Consider the following 15,496-nt stretch of genomic DNA (forward strand, 5'->3'; position numbering starts at 1 on the left):
GGATCCAGGCATGCTTACACAAGAAACAATCATCATACCAAGATAATGAGTGTTGCCACCACTATGCCAAGGAGAAATACTAGTAATTGACCATTTTATTATTATTTTTAAGTTAGAAGGCTTTCTGTGTGACACTGAGAAGGAAGGAGAAAATACCAGTTCCTAGATAACAGCTGAGCACTTATTTCTGCACCAGTATTGACCAGGAATGACAAATGCTGATTGGCTGATGGTTCTACATGAGTTCTACAGATTTGTAAGCAACTAGATAACCTGTGTCCCATTGCATTTCAGAGATATTTCCTTACCTAAACCTTTCCTTATTTTACAGATGGGCAAAAAAGCAATGACAGTAGGCGCATCTTCTGACTTCCTGCCAGCTTCCCCATTGACTTTCCTTGTAGGAAGCTGGCAAGTAGTGTTGCAAATGATGATCATGTTACTGTGGCTGACTGCGGTAGCACTGAAGTGGCCACAACGTTGCCAAATTTCAATTCCACAGAAGCTGGATTTTGGATGCATTCTTTAAATTAGCCCCTTTGAGGTACATTGATTCAAAAACGTTTGCCCTATGATGCACCATTTCACCCAATTGGAGATTGCAAACAAACACAAATGTTTTAGTAGTATATATAATAATAATAATAATAATAATAATAATAATAATAATAATAATAATAATAATAATAATAATAATAATAATAATTTTATTTCTATACCGCCCTTCTCCCGAAGGACTCAGGGCGGTGTACAGCCAATTTAAAAACACAAGACACAACAATAATTAAAAATTAAAATAATTAAATAGATTTGGCCGATTTAAAACCCCAAAAATTTAAAATACCCCAATTTAAAATTATCATGTCGATAGCCCGGCCTGGCGGAACAACAGGGTCTTCAATGCACAACGAAACACCCGGAGGTCGGAGATCTTGCGTATTTCCGGGGGCAGTTCATTCCACAGGGCTGGGGCTCCCACAGAGAAGGCCCTCCCCCTGGGTGTCGCCAGCCGACATAACTTGGCTGATGGCACCCTGAGGAGACCCTCTCTGTGGGAGCGGACTGGTTCGGTGGGAGGCTATTGGTGGCAGAAGACGGTCTCGAAGGTACCTGGGTCCTATGCCATGGAGCGCTTTAAAGGTGGTAACCAACACCTTGAATCGCACCCGGAAGACCACTGGGAGCCAGTGCAGCTCGCGCAGGAGGGGTGTCACGCGGGCACAACGAGTTGCGCCCATAACCACCCGCGTGGCCGCATTCTGGACCAGTTGGAGCCTCCGAGTGCTCTTCAAGGGGAGCCCCATGTAGAGAGCATTACAATAGTCCAGCCGGGAGGTGACAAGGGCATGAGTGACCGTGCGCAAGGCGTCCCGGTCCAGAAAGGGCTGCAACTGGCGGATCAGGCGAACCTGATAAAAGGCCCCCCTGGCCACGGCCGTCATATGCTCTTCTAAAGACAGCCGTGCGTCCAGGAGGACACCCAGATTGCGAGCCCTCTCTGTGGGGGGCAAAGATTCACCCCCAATAGTCAGCGATGGCACCTGCTGACTATATCGGGACGCCGGCAGCCACAGCCACTCGGTCTTGGACGGGTTGAGTCTGAGCCTGTTCCTCCCCATCCAGACCCGCACGGCCTCCAGGCAGCGAGACATCACATCAAGGGCATCGTTGGGGTGGTCTGGGGTGGAGATGTACAGCTGAGTATCATCAGCATACAGATGACACTTCACCCCAAAACCACGGATGATCTCACCCAGTGGCTTCACATAAATGTTGAACAGAAGGGGCGAGAGGACCGACCCTTGTGGCACTCCCCATGCGAGATGCCTCGAGGTCGACCTCTGCCCCCCTGCCAACACGAACTGCGAGCGGTCGGAGAGGAAGGAGGAGAACCACCGCAGAACGGTGCCCCCTATTCCTAACCCTCTTAACCGCCGCAGCATGATACCATGGTCGATGGTATCAAAAGCCGCTGAGAGATCTAATAGGACTAGGACAGAGGAGCAACCCCTGTCCCGAGCCCTCCAGAGATCATCCACCAACGCGACCAATGCCGTTTCTGTGCTGTGCCCCTGCCTGAAGCCCAACTGGCACAGGTCTAGATAGATAGCTTCATCCAGGTGCCCGGGCAGTTGTCGTGCCACCACACTCTCAACAACCTTCGCCACAAAACGAAGGTTGGAGACCGGACGGTAGTTAGCTAATTCAGCCGGGTCCAGGGAAGGCTTCTTGAGGAGGGGCCTCACCACCGCCTCTTTCAAGGCGGCGGGAAAGGCACCCTCACTCAGAGAAGCAGTTATAATCCCCTGGAGCCAGCCTCGTGCAACCTCCTGGGAGGCCAGTACCAACCAGGAGGGACACGGGTCCAATAAACATGTGGCGGCACTAATCCTACCCAGAACCCTGTCCACATCCTCGGGAGCCACAGGATCAAACTCCTCCCAGATAATATTCTCAAGGCCTGCCCTTGTCTCCTCCCCTGGACTCATCCAATCGGAGTCCAAGCCATCCCGAATCCGAGCGACTTTATCATGCAGGAATTGCACAAAATCCTCAGCGCGGCCCTGCAAGGGATCTTCCTGCACTCCCCCCCGAAGAAGGGAGTGGGTCACCCTAAACAGGGCGGCTGGGCGGTTCTCTGCAGATGCGATAAGAGCGGAGAAATGGTTAGATTTTGCCGCTTTTATCGCCACTAGGTAGGTCTTGATATAAGACCTCACCTGTGTCCGGTCGGAATCGGATTGACTAGTCCTCCAAATGCTCTCTAGGCGTCTTTTCCGACGCTTCATCTCTCTTAGCTCCTCAGAGAACCAAGGAGCCAATTGAGATCGGCATCGGGTCAGAGGCCGCAAAGGCACGACGCGGTCCAAAGCTCCGGCGGCCGCACTCTCCCAGGCGGCCACCAGCTCTTCGGTCGAGTCGTGTGCCAGAGTCTCAGGAAACGGCCCAAGCTCCATCATGAACCTTTCGGGGTCCATCAGGCGCCTGGGACGGAACCATTTGGTTGGTTCCGTCTCCCTGCGGCGGGGGAAAGCGGTAGGAAAGTCTAAGTGAAGGAGCGAATGATCTGTCCATGACAAGGGTTTGATGTCTAGGTCCCCTCTACCAAGATCATTCAACCACTGACCAGAGACAAAAATCAGGTCCAGAGTGTGTCCCCCTATGTGAGTTGGGCCTTGAACTAACTGGGTCAGGTCCATGGCCGTCATGGAAGCCATGAACTCCCGGGCCGCCTCTGACGCCTCACCCGCAGACGGAAGGTTGAAATCCCCCATGACAATAAGTCTGGGGGTGTCAACCGCCACCCCGGCAATGACATCGAGTAGCTCGGGCAGGGTCGCTGCCACGTGGCAGGGAGCCAGGTACGCAGTCAGCAAACCCATCTGCACCCCATGGCCCCACTTCACAAAGAGGGACTCACATCCAGCTATCTGAGGAACAGTGGTCTCCCTCGGACAAAGACTCTCCCTAATAATCACCGCCACTCCCCCACCCCTCCCCTGGGCCCTTGGCTGATGAAATGCATGGAAACCTGGTGGGCACATTTCAACGAGGGGGACCCCCCCCTCTTGGCCCAACCAGGTCTCCGTAATACCTGCCAGGTCCGCACCCCCCTCTAAAATAAGATCACAAATGAGGGGGGCTTTATTAACGACCGACCTGGCATTACACAACATCAGCCGCGGACCCTGGGCCTGAGACTCTGCACAACCGAGGACACGAGTCGCGCATTGGGGGCCAGGGTGCGTAATTACTTGTAAACAGCATGTGCACACCCCCAGCACATGATATGGCCCCCTGCGCCAGTCATACCTGCCCCTCCCACTCATTGTTTCAATTACACAGCCCATCCTATCATCCCCCTGCTCCCCGGTTAAATTTCCTTTCACGACCCCTCTGTTGCAGCCAATCGACCCATCACCCCGCTCAGTTGCTATCTGAACCCCCCCGGGTCCACTTTTACAACCCCCTCCCTTCCTCCCGGGTCCCCTTAAAATTTTGGTTAAAAATTTAGCTAAAAAACCCCTCAACCCCCTTCTCGCACCATGCCACCTCTCGGGGTTCCAAAGCCCGTCATTAAGGTAGGCCCTCGATAGAGTGGAGGGCCAAACCTGCGAGAGGGGGGAGTCTCGCAGTGCACATAGCTCCGCCGCCGAGTACATCAAATAAGATCAGAATGAGAAAGCAGTTTGGTAGGGTCCACAGAGTCCTAGGACAGAAGGTCTTTTTATAAGCAGCAACCCGGAATCCCCTGCTCTCTCACAGCAGCGGAAGGAGTTGGTTTATACAGTCAGCGGGAGAAAAATTTTTTCCCAGCCACCCTCTCACAGTGGCCGGCCAGATGTCCAAAAGGCAAGGAATTTGATGGTATCATCCCTTCTGATAAAAGATGGTTCAAACAGCCAACTTCCCTCAGGGTCCACAAAATACTGTCCAAGTCGCCATCTGCCGGGAGTTTCGATGGAAGTAATTAATATGATTTGATTTGATTTGAAGCGGGGTACAAATAAAGCTGCCCAGTAGTTGCCCAGTAATTCCGTAGGAGGATAGATGTATACACAAGGGAGAGGAGAGGGGGAGGGGGGGAGGAAGGCTGACTCCCAGGCCGATAACAGGGCCAGAAAGGGGGGGGAGGAGGGGGAGGAGAGGCCACCCATGGAGGCCCCATCCCAGAGCCATCCACCGGACTCTCCAACCCCAGATCTTTCCATCCCCTCTCGTCATTTGAGCCATATCATGCCTCCGTTGGCGACCTCCGCTTTGCCTCTCCGCCAGCATCGAATGTCCAACAACTTCCACCTCACCCTTTTTCGCAGCCATCTTTATCCAGCTAAAACATCCCCTCCCAATCGCTGCGCAGCGGCTGCCATTGCCGCTGCAACTCCGCAACTCCACCGCCAGTGCCAGAACGCCCTCAGTCCACCATTGGCACCATTGGTCCTGCCACGTCGTCGCCGCTGTTCTGACAGCCGCCGACCAGTGAGCGGGGAAGAAGCCGGCATCGCTGCAGCCAATTTCCCTGATCCTCCTCACGGGGCGCCTCGCGGCATCCTGCAGCCTCCCGCGGCGTTCTTCTTTGCCTCCCCTCACCCAAGCATTCCGGAGGGCGAAAAAGCCCTCAACAGGTTGAGGGGAAACTCTCCCAGGCGGGGGTGGAGCTGCCGATGGTCCTGACAGCCCCAAGAAACCCCGAAACCCCCAAAATGCTGCCCGTCCTGACAGCGACTCAGGCCGGCATCGCCATGTTGGAGCATGCGCAGAAGAAAAGATCGTGTTTCCCTGAAAATAAGATCCAATGTCAGCCATCACTTGTTTTATTGCTTGATTGCTCAGCTGCCATTGTAATGGGGGGAGAGGGGAGCTGTTTGAATGTCTGGAAGGGGGGAAGTGAGCTGGTGGAGAAGAGGGAAGAAAGTTTTCTTCAGCGTTTTCTATGCAGCTGGAAAGAACACTGATAACCACTCAAGGCAGTGGTGGGATTCAAATAATTTAACAACCGGTTCTCTGCCCTAATGATTTCTTCCAACAATCAGTTCACCAAACTGCTCAGAAAGTTAACAACCGGTTCTCCCGAAGTGGTGCGAACTGGCTGAATCCCACCACTGACTCAAGGTCGATCATCGTGGCACACCAGGAGAATGGCACCATCGGAAGCTGCACCCCACATAGCCCCTAGGGGGGGATGCGGATTGGATAATCCTCACTGGACAATTGTGGGGAGGGTTCTAAGGATGTTTTCTATATGTGATTTTCGCGCCTATTGCCTCAGACCTTGCTTTTCTTTGGTTGCATTCAGTTCATACTCAGTAAAAGTACCTTTCTCTATGAAAATGGAGTCGGGGTTTTTCTTTCTTGAGTACTGAAAGGAGGACCGCCTGACACCAAACCCAAAAATAAAAGCCCTAGCTTGATTTTTCAAGATGCTCATAATATAAGTTCTAGCCCAAAAATAAGCCCTAGTTAAGATTGTCACCCAGACGGACACATTTAGTACTGTATTTCCCCCAAAATAAGCCCTAACTGGAAAATAAGACCTAATGCGTCTTTTGGAGCAAAAATTAATATAAGACCCGGTCTTTTTTTTTTTTGCGGAAACATGGTATCAAAGCAGCATAGTGGTTTAAGACACTGAACTTGTCAGTTGGAAAACTGATAGCCTGGGTTCAAGATCCAAACATCACGTAATGGGGTGAGCTCCTGTCCTCACCCCAGCTCCTCTCCACCTAGCAGTTTGAAAACATGAAAATGCGAGTAGATGAATAGGTATCACTTCGGTGGGAAGATTACAGTATTCCGTATGCCTTTGGCATATAGTCACGCTGGTCAGATGACCAAGAAAAATGTATTTGGACAACACTGGCTCCCTTGGCTAAAGAAATGGGGATGAGCACCATGCCCTGGAATTGGACATGACTGGACAGGGAAACCTTTATATCAAAGCAGCCCCAATTTGCATCCTCAGTTAATATCAGAAGTGGGCAACAGAAAGTTTGATCATCAGGAAATACCCTAGAACTTGAAATCACTGCACCTAGAAGGCAGGGGTGGGTTCTAATTTTTTTACTACTGGTTCTGTGGGCGTGATTTATTATGTGGGCAAGGTTTGATGGTCATGTGATAAACAATTCTTTAGGATTTAGCAGAGGTACTGGTCTACCAGGCTTTTAACTGCTTGCAGAGCTGTACCAGTCTACCCATTTGTTCTTGGAGCATACCGGTGGAGCATTCTGGTCTACCTATTTATTTTTGGAGGGCACTGGTCTACCACCACACTGCCTTTTACCGCTGATCAGCAGTAGGGTGGCCCTTTGAAGTGCCGTGGCAAAAACAGTTTTTTGCCGCTCTGCCACCACCGAAAGCATCGGAAACCACTTTCAGGCAGCTTGGCCTCAGTTGCTAATCTACCACCACTGAGCGGTTTACAAGGAGCGGATCGGTTGTAGCCAATCAGATGGGAGGCTTCTTGGCTTCCCAATTTAAAGCTAAGGTGTCTTGTTTTTTTTCTCTCTCTCTTCTTTGTCAAGTGAGCCCTGATTTTTTCCTTCTAGCTGATCAACTGGGACTTGGGAGCAGCAAATAGATTGGGGGCAGGGCCAGGCAGAGGTGGTATTTACCGGTTCTCCGAACTACTCAAAATTTCCACTACTGGTTCTCAAGAACTGGGGAGAACCGGTAGCAACCCACCACTGCTAGAAGGTGTCCAAAAATGGGGATCCCCATTTAGAGATTTTTCTGAACTGTGTCAAATTTCAACATGTGCTCAGTTTTTAAAGATCACACCCCTCCCTTTTCATACCATATTTGATGCTCACATATGGGTGATAGGAAGGCAGGATTGTCCCACACTGTCTTTTTAAATAGTTTGAAATGGCTCACGTGAATCTGTGGCTGACTATTCAAGCTTTCCAGGAACTCTGGGCTCAGCACTGCTACCATGTGTTCATAGGTCAAAAATGAATATAAAAAGTGCTTCTTCAACAGAGTAAATATGGAAGAGATGAGGCATCAAAGTAATGCTGAACACCAGGAAGGCGATTTTTTTGATTGGACTCGTCATTCTTTAAACAACTAGAAAGATGCCTTGAGAAGGTTTTGCAAGACCAACAGCTAAAAATTATGACTGAGTTACAGAAGTTAATTATTCACATGGCACAGACTTGGTACAGAGAACATGGGTGGAAGAAACCAAGGCCCTTCTTTGGTATCTCCGTTTCTTCACCCCACCCCATCCTCCGTGGTCTTGCAGATAAGCATGTCTAGAGGCACGTGCCCTTCACCGATGAGTCATATTTCCTGGCATTCTGTACATTTTTATTTTTATTTTTTGCTCTAACAACGTCATCCTGGTGAATATTTAACTCTCCTGGAATTCTCAGTTGGAAATCAAGATCAAGCGTTCTTTGACAGCAAAAGCAAAGAGGGAAACCCAGTCCAAGTCTTGCACCCCAATTGGTCCATTGTCAGAGATTTCCAATTGGTCCCGACACAGTTAAGCTCTGGGAGATTCCTCACTTGGATCAGCACTTTCTGGGTTAAAAGAACGGTCTTCCTGTATCACTTTCCTGTTTTCAGGAAACAATGGCTGAAATTATTTCAAAGCTGGGGGAAGAGTGGGGGTGAGGAATTATTCTATTATAGGAACAAGTAATTGCTTGTAGGCAGATTTGAAGAATAAAGTATTGCAGCTCTTTGAAAATGGACCACTCGGAAAGGAATCTTCTACAGGTAGTCCTTGACTTATGATCACAACTGAGTCCAAACTTTTCACTGCTAAGCAAGACAGTTGTTAAGTGAGTTTTGCCCTGCTTTACGATGTTTCTTGCCACAGTTGTTAAGTGAATCATTGTGTTAAGTGAATCTGGCTTCCCCATTGACTTTGCTTGTCAGAAGGTCACCAAAAGTAATCACATGACCCCAGGACATTACAACTGTCATAAATACATGCCAATAGCCAGGCATTTTAATTTTGACCCTGTCACCACAGGGAATGGTGTAGAGGTGGTATTCAGCAGGTTCTGATCGGTTCTGGAGAACCGGTAGTGGAAATTTTGAGTGATTCGGAGAACTGGTAAATACCGCCTCTGACTGGTTCTGCCCACATCTATTCTCTGCTCCCTAGTCCCAGCTGATCAGAAGGAAATGGGGATTTTGCAGTAATTTTCCCCTGGAGTGGGGAGGGAATGGAGATTTTACAGTAACCTTCCCCTGCCATACCCACCAAGCCACGCCCACAGAACCGGTAGTAAAAAAAAATTGAGTCCCACCACTGGAATGGTGTAATGGTCAGAAGTTGGAAAAACAGTCATAAGTCATTTTTATCAGTGCTGTTTTAACTTTGAATGGTCACTAAACTAACAGAGGTAAGTTGAGGATTCCTCTATTTCTAAAAGAGTAGTAAAACTCTTAACGCATTGTAAGCCGCCCTGAGTCTCCGGAGAAGGGCAGCATATAAATCAAAACAAAACAATAAATAAACAAATAAATAAACAAACAAATAAATAAATAAATAAATAAATAAATAAATAAATGAATGAATAAATAAATAAATAAAACGGGCCTACAGACACCTGCAGAAGGCAAGAAGACAAGCTGGTGTAGATGCTCCCCCATCTAGCAACATCTCATGAGGTTTCTCCTTCCCCATTTTGTTCTCATCTTTTGAGGACAAGTGATTGCCCTCCCCAGAAAAGCTCTGGCCTCCCACCATCCAGCTGTTTCATTTCCTAAGACGTCCATGGGGCCTCTGGAGAACATCTGTGTAAATAAAAATAGAGCTAGAAAGCTGAAGTTTTAATACCTTTTTTTTCCTTTTAAAAACATCTTCTAAACAAATAAGCCAGGTAGATCAGAAGAAGCTTAGTTAGCTGGGAGTACACAGGTCGGATATCCTGCATTAGACCTCTGCTTCATGCTAGAGAAATTTTTCAACATTTCAAAAGCAACTCTGTGCATCAATGACAGAATGCCTGATTATTTTTCTAAACTACCCAGTAAATAAACTCTTTTGGAATCATGGACATGTCTGGATTTTTTTTTTAAATTGAAGAAAATGAGTATAAAATAAAAATACCAAGCAATAAATAGTTTTGGGAAATCATGCAATATATACTGCCTTCTGGTCTGACGCAAATTGGCCATTGGAAATTGAGCCGGGTGTGAAAACAATGAAGAAGGGATGTGTTTTTTTGCCTGGCAAGAAAAGAAAATAAGGAGGGTACCTACCAGCCATGCCATCTTGCTGAGAAAGCAGCTAAAGCCAGTTTTCTGCTGCTTTAGAAGCTTTCGTTTAGGCGCTCTCAAAATGTTTTGTTAAGCATCTTCCCTGTAGCGTGAAAGGCAGACAGGGCTCCAGCAAAGAGGGTAGCTGGTTAAATAAACAGAAATGAAAAGATGAAGGCGAATAAAGCTTGGAAGAGATCCATAATGACGGTCCGTTAAAATGACAGTCAAAGATGAGAGCTGGTGCCTTTCACAATTCATGTGTGCAACTAACTGCCCTTTGCAATGTACGCATCCAAGGGGAATCTCTCTCGGCCAAGGGATGGAAGCCTAACTTGTCAATGGAAATGTTGGATTTCTTCTGTGGGATCCTTGGAGCTTTCTGAGTTGGTTGTTTCCTTGTAACACTGATGACGTCATCTAGTTCTGCCCTTGGGCACTATAGAGAATAAATTCACACAATCTTGCACAAAGCAAGAAAGATAATTAAGAGTCTGGAGGTTAAAACATATGAAGAACGATTGTAGGAACTGGGAATGACTAGGGGTGATGTGATAGCAATCTTCCAATATCTAAGGGGCTGTCACAAAAAAGAGGGGTTCAACCAATTCTCCCAAACACCCCAAGACAAGAAGTGATGGGTAAAAGATCATTAAAAAGAGATCCAACCTAGAACCAAGAAGAAATTTCCTGATGGTGAGAACAATTAATCAGTAGAATGATTTACTTTCAGAAGTTGTGAGTGCTCCATCACTGGATTGGACAGCCATTTGTCTAGAATTGCATAGGCTCTTCTGTTTTGAATGTCCCTTCCACTTTGTTATTCTGTATGCCAATCCTTAGGGGATGCGGGAAAGTCGGGAAAGACTAGCACATATGTGCGAAGGGAACCTTTACCTTTACCTTACCTTATGGCAATCCTTGGTTTCCTGCAGAAGCCCAAGAGAAAGATGTGTTGGAGGACATGGGGCACAACTGGACAGCAGACGACCAAATGTACATTGAGGGCAAACTGTGATGACCCATGCACTTACATTGGGGTGGGAGTGCCTTGCCATGTCACCACATCCATTTTCTTCTTTTAAATTTTTTAAATAACATTTTATTAGGTAAAGGTAAAGGTTCCCCTCGCACATATGTGCTAGTCTTTCCCGACTCTAGGGGGTGGTGCTCATCTCCGTTTCAAAGCCGAAGAGCCAGCGCTGTCCGAAGATGTCTCCATGGTCATGTGGCCGGCATGACTCAATGCCAAAGAGGCACGGAACACTGTTCCCTTCCCACCAAAGGTGGTCCTTATTTTTCTACTTGCATTTGTTATGTGCTTTCGAACTGCTAGGTTGGCAGAAGCTGGGACAAGTAACGGGAGCTCACCCCGTTACACGGCACTAGAGATTCGAACCGCTGAACTGCCAATCTTTTGATCGACAAGCTCAGCATCTTAGCCACTGAGCCACCATGTCCCTGCAACATTTTATTACATTATAGAATGAAATTTAAAAAAAAATACAAAAGCAAATAGGAAGACACAGTGGGGAGGGGGAGAAGGGGAAAGAAAAGTGAGGAGGGGAAGGGGGAAAGAAAAAAAAGTGTTGACTTCCGACTGTTGCAGTAGAATAAAGCATTCACATCTAACCTCAACTTTTTTATTTTTCCATAATAGTATAAACTAACCATTTGTATAACAACAAATCTATCTAATCAGTAAAACCCAAAGTCAAAGTTTCATTTTTTTCCACCTCGAACACAAAGTCCAGAAACGGTCTCCGTGTGACAACAAAAGTACTTATATTCTTTTCTTTGATCAAAACAGTGAATTTAGCCATCTCTGCCAACTGCATCAGCTTCTGTAGCCTTTTGACCATGGTGGGAATCGAACTGTCCTTCCTTCCAAGACTACAGCCTACTGTAGTCTTGCTGACATCAACATATATAAGATCAAAGTTCCAAATTTTTTCCCCCAAGTTTTTTTTCCATTAAACCCAGAAGAAAAGTTTCTGGTTTCATCTTTATCTTCGCTTTAAGAATTTTCTGTGTTAAAATATGAATCCTACTCCAATATTTCTATGCTTTATCACATACCCACCATAAATGATACAAGGTCCCATCTTTGCATTTATATTTTCAACATTCATTTGAAATACCTTTATGCATTCTAGATAACTTATCCAGTGTTTAATACAAATGATACATCATCTTATATTTTTTTTTCTTTTAAATTATAGTTTAGTGTGAATTTTAAACATTTATTTTTATCAGTTTTGGGTCATTGTCGTTCTGACCTAGGCTTCCTGAGTCAGTAAAACACACGAGTAGTCCCAAAAACCTGTTTTATTTTAACAGCTGTGAATTCTGTTCATTCACAGATGAGTCCCAAATAGTTGTAAAGAGTCCTTCGGGATAAAGCTGATAATCTTCCACCTTTATTTCGCTTGACACGCTGCCAAAGACCTAATTGGCCAAGCCACACTCAGTCCAGAATCAAACAGAGCTTCAGGCTTTAAACTTTGCACAGATTTAACAATGTTGATTCCTGCAAAGGCCCATGTGCCTTCGCTCCTCTTTTAAGTCTTATGGGAAGGGCCAATCATCTCCAAGTCCTACTCCCGAGTCGTCCCTTTTGTTTTAACTGTTCTTGCCTTCTGGCAGCTCTGCGCATGCGCGCACTGGGAACAGGCTCCCCCTGTTCCTCTGCCTCGCTGAGATCCGACTCCGAGCTCCGGAGGCAGCACATGTCCGGAGGCCTCCCAAATGCCCTTTCTCTGCCTTTGATGCAGAGCCCTTGTCTGAGCTTCCCCAGACTCCAGGACTGGCCCATGTTCCTCCCCAGCCTCCTCACTGTCCAACTCTGCTGCCAGCTCTTCAGACCGCTGGCGGACCACAACAATTGTGGTCTCAGGGCATGAAGCCAGCATGATTGATTAGTTTACCATCTTACATATTGGGGAATCCAGAAAGCGGGTTAGTTTAGCAAGCAAATTCAGCACATTGCACGTTGCACACTCAGTCAGTGGAAAAATTTCAAAGGTTCACCTGACTGCATTTTTCAGCCACTTCTGACTTTTCTGTTCTGCATTTTCTTTCTTTGTTTGGCAAGAGCGAGAGAGAAGAAGGGAAGTGATGCTATAGAAGGTCTTGCTTCAGTAACATTTGTTCGGACTTGACCTCAAGGGTTGACTCAGGGATGCCATTTTGCATTTTCCTAGGCTCACCAGCCCGGGTAAGGCTGGGCCATCACGGTTTACTCAGAACAGGTGGCTTCCTTTGTCCTTTTCTTAGAAGACAGTTCCCCCAGCTCTTTACAAAAACTGGCTTTCAGTTCTCCTTAATTTCTCCTTTGTAATGCAAAAGTGACAGTTGTGCTGTTGTGCAATGAGAACATTGCTGCAATAGAACTTCACATTTGGAATTGTGCAACGGGGCATTGGCAGGTCTATCCTAGGCCACGCAGAGGAAACCACTGTTATCTTCCAAAGAGACTAGAACAGAAGTGTCCAAACTTTGCAACATTAAGACGTGTGGACTTCAGTTCCCAGAATTCCCCAGTCAGCCATGCTGGGAATTCTGGGAGTTGAAGTCCACAAGTCTTAAAGCTGCCAAGGTTGGGCAACCCTGGGAAAGAGTGAGGTGGGCAGATGGACAGTAGGACATATCCGACTTACGACCATAGTAAGACTGTAACTGCCCATTACAGTCATAAGTTATGACAGTTGTAAAGCAGATCACCCAGGTGACCAACCCAATTTTAGAATCTTTTTCTGTGGTGGTCATTAAGCAAGCACCATGCTTATAATGTTGGATCCATTGTTTGCTATATGCCATTTTTGCTGAAAACCAGAAATAAATGCTGGTTTTCAGCAAAAATGTCATAAAATGTGGCCATGTGACTGTGGGATGCTGCAACTGAGCATAGATGCAGTACGGTTGCCGAGTGCCCGACATGCAATCACGTGACCATGGAAGGGAAGGGGCAGCCATTGGAAGTTTGGAACTGGTTTGTAAGTCCCTTTGTTGGGAGGGGGGGTATTCACAGCAACTTCAAATGGTCACTAAGTGACCAGTTTTAAATTGAGAGTTACTTGTGTTGCAAATTTAGTTAGGTTAAGGTAAGGTAAGGTTCCCCTCACACATGTATCAGAGGCTTTTTTTTTTTACTTTTAAAAGCATTTTTTCTACAACCTCTTCAGCCAAAAAAATGCTTTTAAAAGTAAAAAAAAAAAGCCTCTGAAGATCCCGCGGCTCAGCTGGGATCGTCAGAGGCTTTTCAAAGCATTGTTTTCTGCAACCTCTTCAGCCGAAGAGGTGGTAAAAAAAATGCTTTGAAAAGCCTCTGACGATCCCAGTTGAGTTGCCTGATTGGCAGAGGCTTTTCAAAGCATTGTTCTCTGTAACCTCTTAAGGTTGTAGAAAAAAATGCTTTTAAAAGTAAAAAAAAAAAGTTGGCCATGCCCACCCAGTCACATTACCCCCCCCCCACCAAGCCACGTCCACAAAATAAGCCACACCCACAGAACCGGTACTAAAAAAAATTAGAACCCACCCCTGGAGCAGTCATCTATCTCAGGGGTCTCCAACTGGGGAGACTGGGGAATTCTGGGAGTTGAAGTCTGCCAGGCTTAAAGTTGCCAAGGTTGGAGACCTCTGATCTATCTGGTAGATAAACCTGCCCAGTTATATTTTGGATCCTTAAATTCTCTTGTATACAAGGGCTCCTCTAAGATATTCACTTCACAAAAACTATTGAATTGATGGAATAATGCATGATTATTTGGACCCAGATTCCCACCAATTACCCTGTTTCCCTGAAAATAAGACATCCCCTGATAATAAGCCCAATCGGGCTTTTGAGCGCATGCGCTAAAATAAGCCTTTTCCCAAAAATAAGCCCTCCCCAAAAATATTTAAACGCAGAGCTAAAAATCAGGTAAGATGGCAAGAGGAGCCCCATGTTGCTCCACACACCCCAAAATAATAAGACCTCCCCGAAAATAAGGCCAAGCGCTTATTTTGGGGTTCAAAAAAATATAAGACAGGGTCTTATTTTTGGGAAAACACAGTAGTATTGCTACTACTGGCTATTTATCTAAACAAGTGAGGATAACAGTTTCTATGTGCGTTGATCGGACAGCCTTACTCAACCGCCCTCTAAAAATGAGAGATACTTCATGAATCAGGAAGAAGAGATTTACAGATTAGTCTTCAAATATCGAAAAGGAGGACATGTAGGAGGACACTTTTCGAGAGAGGACAGAACTTACAAAAGAAGGATTGTCCTCCCTAAAGGAGGACTATTGGTCACCTTATTAAAAAAAAAATAGGCCAAGCTCTGGCCAGTTCTGAATTTAGCTAAATCCACCCGTTTCTTTTCCTATTCTAACCAGCCTGAACCAGCAGCCACCAGCCTGTCTGACTCCCCTTCAACTTCCTGAGGTCACTGTTGGCAGCCTGCCTATAGATTTTAATTTTAAATCGCACAAATCCCCGGTTTCCGTGCGCAGGGCTTGCACTTGCATTCACACCGCCAGGCATTATGTCATTCTGCCTTAGCACAGACTGTCGTCTGAGATGGCACGCGGTGTGGCACACTTTACAGCAAAATGAGGGTGTAGCTACCAGGCTGGGGAATCCTCCCTTTGAAACATCCTTTGCAGAGGTGGGTTTCAGCAGGTTCAGACAAGTTCTGGAGAACCGGTAGCAGAAATTTTGAGCAGTTTGGAGAACCGGTAGTAAAAATTCGGACTGGCCCCGCCTCCATCTATTCTCTGCCTCCCAAGTCCCA

At 46.6% G+C, this 15,496-nt stretch overlaps 1 protein-coding gene and 1 long non-coding RNA gene across 2 annotated transcripts in view; one reads left to right on the forward strand and one right to left on the reverse strand.

Moving 5' to 3' along the window:
* Positions 1–605, forward strand: part of KCNQ4 (potassium voltage-gated channel subfamily Q member 4) — a 160,798-nt gene extending 160,193 nt beyond the window's left edge. The window contains exon 15 of the mRNA XM_087876806.1: positions 332–605. Coding sequence (XP_087732932.1) covers positions 332–369 — 38 coding nt within the window. The 3' untranslated portion in view covers positions 370–605. The remainder of the gene's footprint in view (positions 1–331) is intronic.
* Positions 1–15,496, reverse strand: part of LOC117663302 (uncharacterized) — a 45,995-nt gene that overhangs the window by 15,638 nt on the left and 14,861 nt on the right. The gene's annotated exons all lie outside the window — the stretch shown is intronic.

Source organism: Pantherophis guttatus, chromosome 10 (genome assembly GCF_059756535.1).
Source record: "Pantherophis guttatus breed Tessera chromosome 10, ASM5975653v1, whole genome shotgun sequence".
Classification (NCBI taxonomy): Eukaryota; Metazoa; Chordata; class Lepidosauria; order Squamata; family Colubridae; genus Pantherophis; species Pantherophis guttatus.